The sequence below is a fragment of the Pteropus alecto genome, unplaced genomic scaffold (genome assembly GCF_000325575.1).
Source record: "Pteropus alecto unplaced genomic scaffold, ASM32557v1 scaffold7, whole genome shotgun sequence".
Taxonomy (NCBI): Eukaryota; Metazoa; Chordata; class Mammalia; order Chiroptera; family Pteropodidae; genus Pteropus; species Pteropus alecto.
The window spans coordinates 10,172,490-10,183,093 of record NW_006494614.1 but is presented as its reverse complement, the minus strand read 5'-3'; the positions used below and the strand labels follow the sequence as shown (position 1 = coordinate 10,183,093).

The window sequence follows — 10,604 nt, the reverse complement described above, 5'->3', positions numbered from 1 at the left end:
CCTGCTGAAACTTATTAGAATTCCTAGCTATACATTGAATTAGGACAGGACAGTAAGAGAGGTTTATGAAGAGACTCTTTCTAACTCTACTCATGTTCCAGGGATCAAAAACAGAAGAAAAAAAATGTTCCTGACTGCTTGCCATTATTAAAGAATCAGAAAAGTTCAAGACAGTCCACAACTTAAGATCCTGACAATGGATTTTTGAGAGTGTTTTGATTTAAGTTAAATTAATGGAGGCATTAATTTAAAGAAGTGCTGATGCTAATGTAACTAAGATTTTTCATTTAAAATGTAAATAATGTGACTAAACCTCTATGGTATTAAATATCTTGAATGTCTTATTCAGACTCAGTCTATTCTAAAAATCCTTGGTTTTCAAAACAGAAAAATACATGTCATATATGCAGTGGAAAGGAATTTTAACTCATAGTTCTCAAATGAATAGGAGACAAATAACTTGTGAAGACAAGAAACAAATATGAAGAAAAATCGTAAGATTAAACAAAAAACAAAAACCAATTTTACAAGTTTGTCAAAAGTTGTAATAACAAAGAAAAAGAATGGTCTCAAATTTTCCTTTTTAACCACCTTGAACATTCATATTATTCATTTCTTAAAAGAAGGCCTAGATGGAATCTATGATCAAACCTCAACTAATATTACTATAAAAACAATTTTTGATGAAAGATTAAATGCTTTCCTTCTAAGATTAGGAACAAGGAAGGGATGTCTGTTCTCACCATTTCTATTCAACTCTGTATTGTAGATTTTAGCTAATGTAGTAAAGCAAGAAAAAACAATAAAAGAAATCCAGATCAGAAAGAAAGAAGGAAAACTGTCTTTATTAGATGACAATCATTGATGTAGAAAATCCTATGAAAGCTACTAGAATTAATAACTGAGTATAATAAAACTGTAAGATTCAAAGTAAACACATAAAATTTTAATCATCTTTTTATATATTAGCAATGGATAATCAAAATAAAAATTTCAATCAGTGGTCACCTGAGGACTGAAAGAAAAAGGAAAGGTGGGGGAGGAGGGTGATTTCAAAGGAACAAAGGGAAACGTTTGGGGTGATAGTTTCATTTCTCTTAATTGTGATGATGGTTTCAGAAGTGTAAGAATGTAAAATTTATCAGATTGTACACTTCATATATGTATAGTTTACTGTATGTTAATTACAACTCAATAAAGCTGTCAAATGTTTTTTTTAATGGCAAACGGGGTACGATGAAAGATTAATTTATGGCTCTAAATTGTACTCTTCTTAACTAATAACTGAAGTACGTTGGTCAAAGTCAACTGTATGGGCAAAAATAGTAAAATAATCAATTCTTTACAAAACTGAATTACTTCTTCAGCAGAGATGCAAAAGCAAATGAAATTACTAGTTCACATTCACGATGTTTTTGATATGGGTGACTTCTGGACAAGTGAATTACATCTAAGAAAAGTATACTGGAAAATGAACAATCATACCTTGATTTGTGCAAAAGGTCTTTCATAACCTCCAACATAGAGAAGGCCAACATTCTGAGGAAGTAACCTATAAAGGAAAAACAAAAGGATTATTTTTAAAATACTCTTCCTTAAATATAAGTTTAAAAAATCATCAAAAGTTATATAACAGATATTGTGAAAAAAATAGCACCTATGCAATTATTCTTGTCTTTTGCACTATGGGATAGTAACTAATAAAGGAATAATTCTTATACTTCAGAAAATAAGGGGTAAATGTTGAGAATGAAAACTTAAATGTAGAACACTAACATATTAGTAATTCTAGCAAATTACTATATAGTATCTCTGGGGGAGAATTAAACAAAGTGATGTATATATTTAAAAGTCTATAAGGATTCAACTCAAGAAACACTCATTATATGTCTATACTTTGCACTAAAGGAGATAACACAAACCTAAATAATTAGGTCTCAAAATCCAAAAGGAAAACCAGATACATAAATAATTAACCTTAACAAAAAGTGGTTTCCCATAAGTTCTATTTATAGAGGTATATGCCATTGCAAAGTTCTGGGGTAACAGATAATGGCTATGCAGACATCTGGAAAAGTTTGAAAAGGTAGGGTTTGGGATCAGCCTTAAAGGGTGGGTAAGGCAAGGGAGAAATTTAACAAAGTCCTGAGAATGCAGGTTTGCGAAAAAGAATAGACAAGGACAGCTAGAATAAGGGATAATTTAGTTAGAGATGAAAAACCAAAGGACATTTGGAATGGACCATGAACAATGTCAAATGCTATATCTTTATTTTATAAGCAATATGGAGTCATATTTTTAGAAGATGAACTTACTGTACTTATTTCTTATTAAAACAATAAATGAACATGAAAATAAAAATCAAGCCATATAGTGGGTGGAAAAAAAATAATGGTTACCTTTCCTGCATCATCTCTACCTTCCTATTCCCATTTCAAAGGTTCATCATTCTTAACTGCATTAAAACATTGTGAATGAAGAAATACTATCATTAGAACTGTACTTGTGAGTGTGTAGTGGTGCAAAGTAGGAGAAGAACATAATTAAAGTAAATATTCTGTGTTTATCTCATCTTTCATCATAAATCTTTCCATAGTAGACACTGAATATAGACACTGAATAAATGGACAAAACTCCAGTCTTAACATTACTGTACATAAAGAATATGGAAAAAAATTGTCTATACTCCTGCCCAAAGCAACTAGGACAAGATATAGTCTCCTCAGAGTGTGAGGAGTAAAAGTAACAGACTTTTATTGCAGGTGAAAAATTATCTCTAGAATGAATGTAAATTATATTGCATGAATCTAGAATGGAATACCAAGTAGTATCTAAAGTGAAGGGAAAAACAACTTCTCTGAACTTAGGATGCCTCAGATATCCTATGGTATCTTCTAATCGAGGTGACAGTTGTGAGGGGGCAGTGTGATGACCTTCCACTGACTCGATCTAGTAAGACTAAGAAAGCACACTCTCAAAGCACCTTAGATTTTATAAAGTAAGGTAGATATTCAGTCTTCTAGGAATATCATGTGTTCCCCGACATTCTTTAAAGGTCTATAAAGCATTGAAGGCCAATAAGAGCATGTTAACAGTTGATGAACACAATCCTGAATTAAACCAATTTAGCAAAAAAACTACTTAACTTTGGAATATAAATACTTGTTTTAATTCATTTATTATGTTGTTGAAGGATATAAACATGACTAAAGGCATTTGTTTACTGGATGCAAGTAGAAAGCATAAGAAATGTCCTCAAATCTCAACTATAAAATGGAAAATTTCTTAGCCATCAATTGATAAATAAGAAATTAATCCAACCAACAAAACTTTAACTCGCAAATCATTGCTAGTATCATAAATTTAATGTTAGTTAAATATAGCACTGGTAATTTATTTTCTATATAAAAAATGTTCACAAAAAACTTGATAAACCTCTTTAGATATAAGAATAGTCATTTTTCATTCAAATATATGCTAAAAAAAGAAGAAACTAAAAGCGGGCTGACATTAAAAAATCAATATGCCTCTAATTACTATGCCTATGCATTTCAGAAAGCTTGCCAATACTGTTTACTGTGTCCCCCTTCCTCTAACTTGCCTAACTATTAAATACCTTTTCCTAAGCAAGAATTTTTTTAAATATATCAATTACAAAGCATACATGTATTTCATTTTTTAAATACTGTCCTTTCCCATTCATGTGTCTATTATTCCTTACCACAGATTATATTACCAGCATCATTTGAGTGGGTTTTAATATGTATCATAATTTAAAGACCTGCTATGGGTAAAATAATTAATACTTTGAAAACACGAATTCCTACTTTTAAGATGGAACATTTGTTTAAATGTGCTCACCTTTCAAAAAGTTGCTTTGTCAAACTGTACATATAATTATTTTCAAATAATAGTCACCACTTATGATGACAGGGTTCTTGTGTATAATATAGCAAATCACATTTTAAATCCTCAGAATAAGACATTAATTCAGCACTGATTTCTTTGTGTCTAGACACACACACACACACACACACACACACACACGTTAAAATGGAAACCCTAACTCATTTAGAACCAGGTAATTGTTTTGCCCGTGAGTTGCATGACAATTAACATAACCATTACACGAATTAACAATTCCTAAGATATTTGCTTGTAACTAAACGCTTCTATAGTGTGGCTACCAAAAAGGCTGGAAAGTAGTAATAAGAAGGCACTGTTAGGTTAAAAAAAGAAAGAAAAATGATCTATTAGAGCTTTTGAAAAAGTAAAGATAGGCAAGACTATTTTCCTAATTTCTCAAGTACAAATATTAACAAATATCTATACTGGAAAGAAAGCTGCAAAATTATTTCCAGAAAAGTTTCTCACATACAGGAAAAATAAAACTTATCAAGTAATAAAATAACACTATTTTAAAGAACTTCATTTACCATAAACTGATGATATATCAGACATAGAAATAATGCTTTGAAAAGAAACTGACTATAATTATTTCAAATTCAAAGTTTTAAAAAAAGAGAAGGGGATCTTTTTAAAAATAAGAATAGACTAGATAACTTAGAATTAACTGTTCTGTCTACAAGTCTTAATTACAATGCCCAATAACAGATATATTTTTAAACTACAACAAAATATCTTGAAAAAATTTACAGTATCTTTGAGTACTAATTTACATAAAATCCCTCTTCTTAGCTAAACATCAAGCTCTCCAAAGAGCAGACTACATCTAATAATAATCTACTGCCAGGAAAAACAGACAAAACAAATGCATTTATTATGAGATCAATAGTGCCCTTTGGAATTTGAGAAAATGCATGTTATTGAGAAGACCTACATTCTTTGAGACTTCTGTAGGATGTAAACAAAAGCAAGGTAAGCCCTTAGGCCCAAATAAAACTTGAGTGACCACTGAGTAAATTTATCATTATCCTCAGAGACTCCTCACACTTTTCTATTCTAGTTTGCATTTTAAATCCTAATACAGGTATGACAAATGCTACAAACTTTTGTAAAAAAAAACAAAGAAAAAAACACTACCACCACCAACAACATGTTTAAATAAAGATTCTGTGTGCCAACAGAAATAAATTACCTAAAAATGATGTTTGGTTAAGTGAAATATATATATTGAGTAAAATAAATAACAGAAATAAGTAAGACTGGGGAAGGATAAATAAGATTCTGAAGTAAACAACAGAAAGCTAAGTCATTTTGCAAAGGTATACAAGAATACTCAGCTACCAATATTCAGAGAATACCCTATCTTACACTATACACAAAAATCAATTCAAAATGGATTAAAGACTTGAACATAAGCCCTGAAACCATAAACTCCTAGAAGAAAACATAAGAAAGGGGTGAGCTTCTTCACATTTGTCTTAGCAATGATTTTTTGGATTTGACACCAAACCCAAAGACAACAAAAACAAAAGAAAACAAGTGACACTACATCAAACCAAAAAGCTTCTGCACAGCAAAGGAAATAATCGACAAAATGAAGAGGTAATCTACAGAATGAGAGAAAATATTTACAAATCATATATCTGATAAGAAGTTAATAACCAAAACATATAAAGAACTTAAACAGCAAAAACAAACAAACAAACAAAAAACCCCAAACAATCCAATTAAAAAAGGGCAGAGGAACTAAAAAATTCAAGTCAAAACTGCAATGAGATATCTCCTCACACCTGTTAGAATGGCTACCATCAAAAGACAAAAGATAATAAATGCTGCCAAGGGAACCCTGGCACACTGTTGGTGGGATTATAAACTGGTGCAACCACTATGGAAAATATTATGGAGTTTCCTTAAAAAAATAAATGTAGGACTACCATATGATCCAGCAATTCCATTTCTGGGTACATATTTGAAGGAAACAAAATCACTATCTGGAAGAGATACCTGCATCTCCATAATCATTGCAGCAGTATTTATAATAGGCAAGACAAGGCAACAACTTAAGTGACCACAGATGTATGAAGCAAATGTGTGTAAGGAATATTATTCAGCCATAAAAAAGAAGGAAATCCTGACATTTGCAGCAACATGGATAGCTCTTGAAGGCATTATGCTAAATAAGTCATACAGAGAAGGACAAATATTACGTGATCTCACTTATCTATGAGACCTAAAAAAACCAAATTCATAGAAACAGAGACTAGATTGGTGGTTGCCAGTGGGGGAGGTGGGGGGTGAGGAGGGAGAATGGGTGATGGTAACCAAAGTTACAAACATCCAGTTATAAGATAAATAAGTTCTGGAGGTGTAATGTACGGCAAGGTGACTAGTTAACAATACTGTACTGTATATTTGAAAGGTACTAAGAGAGTAAATCTAAAATTTCTCATCACAAGAAAAAAAAATCTGGAACTACATGAGGTGATGGATGTTACCTATTAACTAAACTTATTGTGGTAATTATTTCACAAATCATTACATTATACACCTTAAACTAATACAATGTTCTATGCCAGTTATACCTCAATAAACTCAGGAGAAATATTTGAAAAGAAAACATTATTCAGACACTGAAAGAAATGACTGAGTAGAAGAAATTTATAACATGCATTATCTCCTAAGTTGAACATACACATAATCTAGGACTTGGGAATTCCAATTTTAAGTATATATCCAACAAATCTATGTGCATGGTTCTAAACATGCATATAACTATGTTTGGCTATTATGGGTCATCACCCTAGAACTGCTGTCCATCCAAATGTCTACATATAATATTTTTTATAGAGAGACCAATGAAAAGAAATGAATTCCATATAGCATGCATGAATTTCAAAATCACAACATTGAGCCAAAGAAGCCAAACGTAAAAGAACATAGGTTGAATTTATGTTAAGGTTCAAAAACAGGCAAAACCAAACTCTACGGTTTAGAGATCCTTACCCAAGTAATAAAAGTAAAAAGAAGAGCAAGGAAGTAAAATAACAGAAATCTAGATAGTGGTTACCTTTGGTGGAAAGGAGAATTTTGTGAATGAGAAAGAGCATGCTAGGAGCATCTAAAATACTGAAAATATTTTCTTTCTTGACCTGAGTAGTGATTAAATGGGTGTTGCTTACATGAAATTTCATTAAGTTATACATTAATGCTTTATGTATTTTTTATATGTATTACATTTCATAATATAAAAGGTCAATATAAAAAGCACAAAGAAAAAAAAACAATATAAACAATCAGTAAGAGTGAGGGTGACTCCTAAATTTGGGATACAATATTAATTGATACATTAACATATTTTAATATTCCTATATAAGCAGATGAGTATTTAAGAAATGAGCTACTAGTGAATCTAAAAGTCACTCATTTCCTTCTTAGTATTGGAGCTACATATTCTATGGCATAAATATAATATGAAAACACAAAACTCACATATCTAGGCTATTGGTTTTAAAAATAAAGGAATTAAAACTGAAAAAAAGAAACAACTGCATTAAAAATGTACAGACAGATTTTCCACTCCCAGCCAAAAGAGAGTAACAAGAAATGCATTAGGCCCTATTCCTACTATAAAACTAAATATACAAGATGGTATAATGGTTTTCAGATACTGGACAAAAGGCAGTACAGGTCAGTGGTACCTGAGAGACAGGAAACAACTGAAGTAAGTCCTACCACTACCAGGTTTATTACCTGGAGTTTTAAGACCATGGTGCATGAAGGGATAATGTCTAAAATATTTACTACCTGGTCCTTCAGAGAAGAAAACTGCCAAATGCTACCCTAAAGAAATGAAAGACATATGTCTACACAGAGACTTGTACCAACTTTCATAGTAGCTTTATTCTTGATAGCTCCAAACTGGAAACATTCCAAATGTCCATCAAGAGGTGAATGGATAAGTAAATTGTGATCAATCTGTACAATAAAATATTACTCAGCAACAAGAAGAAATAGACTACTGATACACGTCATAACACGGATAAATATTGAAAGAAGAGGGGATTGGGGGTAAGCACATATTGTATGCTTCTATTTCTATAAAATCCTAGAAATTACTATTTCCATTTATAAAAAATTCTAGAAATTCAGCAAAGCTGTAAAAGTGCACAAATTTCATCTTTAAAATTTGAAAACTATACTTAAAAAAAGGAAATCTACAACAGTCTAAGTCATATAGAGAACTGAGCCTACAAATAATTCTAAATTGATCTACCCTGACCTAGATTCTAAACGGACTGTTGATTATTTGAAAAACTGCCTGTGTAAACATGAAGCCAAATAGGTTGAAAAGTAGATTTTAACAGGGAAATCATTAAATACATATAGCTCTTTGTCTAATTTGTATCTAATGATCCTAAGAATTATTCTACGGCTTACTTCTACCTACTAAAGAAGAGAGGGGAGAATGATTTATGTAGGGGTTAGCCTCAAATCTAAACTTCTGAAATCATCTGCATCTTCATCATATTCATAATTTTCATCTCCTTGACACTGATCCCATGAAGTATTTGTAAAGCACATTTGTTAAAAGGTTAGATGGAATAAAAATTTCATTTCCTGTAATGGGAAATTCTGAATCTTATTTTATTTTTTCCCCTCTATTTCTGTTGTACAAGTTTCCCTTGTATACTTCGGATAAGAATTCGACTGTGAAGTCCTCCTTTTCCCCCGGGAAAATGTAGGAACATTATGTTAAAAAGCTGTTTCTGCAGAAAAAGAAGTACAAAAGATGTTTTGGAGAATAGAAACAGAAATTTAAGCTGAGCGGATATAATTCACAATTCAATTTTTTTTAGTCTAAATTATAGCACCATGTCACATGTTACCAGCTATTTCAATAATAGCTATGATCAATCAAAGAGAAAAATGTTGTTGTTTTTTAAATCAGAGCCCATAATGACTAAGATTATTATATTCCATACTGAAAGGAACTACTGCAAATCTGAATTTCAGCTCCATAGAACTCTCTACAAAAATACAAAGAACCATCTAAGTGTCTCATTGCTAGAATATACATTAAATTAATCTTCTCTTTGCTTTTAATTTTAATTTAAATACTCCTCTAGGATATATTATATATGAATTCTTTTTCTTAAAATATGGCTTATGTAGGTATTAAATTATTATTTTTCATTGCTAGGTATATACTAGCTATCTTTACTTTTAAATGTAATTAATTCTTTATCATTTTCATGACTCTACTTATAAATGTGAATCAGCTTGTTTTGAGATAGCTCAAGATAGTTCCTGTCTTAATTTAATCAGTATATTCTTTTGTTCAAACAGAGTAACTATTGACTGACCGTAGTTAGGTTTGTAAAGTCCATAAAGGAACTTCTTAACTAGCTGAATACTTCATTTAAACTATGACAATTCATTTTATCCTTTGATATCTTCCAAATACATTTGTAACTAATGATATAACACTAGAACTATTTTTTAATTGTCTCAAATTTAAATGTTGAACTACATGTCAATTATTTTGCTTAAAAATAACTAATTTATCCTTGACATATGCCTTGATCAACAATTAAAAGGTAACATAATGTGAGATAGTTTAACCTCAGTAATATAACTATAATCTAGTCTAAGTAATGACGAATTTCTAGACTCTCATATGCTGGGCTGATAATGGGAAATCATGACATGTCCATAGTGCTGTCAATGCTATAAAGCATGATAATTTTAACAATTCTCAAAATCATGAATATAAACTAAATGTTACCTAGCTGACTAGGACCATATTTTATAAATGACTTAAAAGCTCTCATATACTTATGGTGAAATGAATTTGATTATCCTCAAAAAGTGAGGTGAAGGTTATCTAATATCATAATAATTTTCCATTTATTTTTTCTATTCTATTAAGTGACTGATATGCATTCTTGAAGGAAGTTATGATCATTACAACCTTGGAATGTGCTCAGCAAAAACATGAGGAGTAGTCATACAATGTTATCTTTTCCTCAAACTAACCAGGCTTTCAGAATGACTTAAACAGTATGTAAGTATAATTAGTCATTTCTTAAACAGTTATTCCATAAAGGATTTTTAATGTTTTAAATTCAATTTCTTTGTACACTAATGTTCATAGCAGCATTATTCACAATAGCCAAAAGGTAGAAAGAATCCATATCCTCATCAACAAGTGATAAACAAAATGTGGTATTTATGTAAAAAAAAATATCATTCGGCCTTATAAAGGAGGAAATGTTGACATGCTATAACATGATAAACCCTGAAAACATCATACCAAGTGAAATAAGCCAGTCAAAAAGGACAAATATTGTATTATTCCACTTGTCTGAGGTACCTAGCATAGTGAAATTCATAGAAAGAGAAAGCAGAATAGTGGCTATCAGAGGCTAAGGTGAGGAAGGATCTGGGAATTATTTATTGTTCAACGGATACAGAGTTTCTATGTGGGATGATGAAAAAGTTCTGGAAACGGACAGTGGTCATGGTTGCATAATATTGAGAATTAACTTAAATGTCGATGACCTGTATACTTGAAAATAGTTAAAACGGTACATTTTATGTTATGCATATTTTATCAAAAATATCTAAAGCCCCAAAATATACATCCCTAAAACACAAGTCTATCAACAACTTCAAACATTTCTCTCCTCTTGATTCTC

General features: G+C 31.0%; 1 protein-coding gene across 3 annotated transcripts in view; it reads right to left on the bottom strand.

The window, feature by feature from the left end:
* The window catches only part of RNGTT (RNA guanylyltransferase and 5'-phosphatase), a 238,820-nt gene that overhangs the window by 40,834 nt on the left and 187,382 nt on the right, over positions 1–10,604 (bottom strand). For all 3 annotated transcript variants that reach the window (XM_006926320.3, XM_025042568.1, XM_015600503.2), the window contains exon 14: positions 1,486–1,552. In XM_006926320.3, coding sequence (XP_006926382.1) covers positions 1,486–1,552 — 67 coding nt within the window. The remainder of the gene's footprint in view (positions 1–1,485; positions 1,553–10,604) is intronic.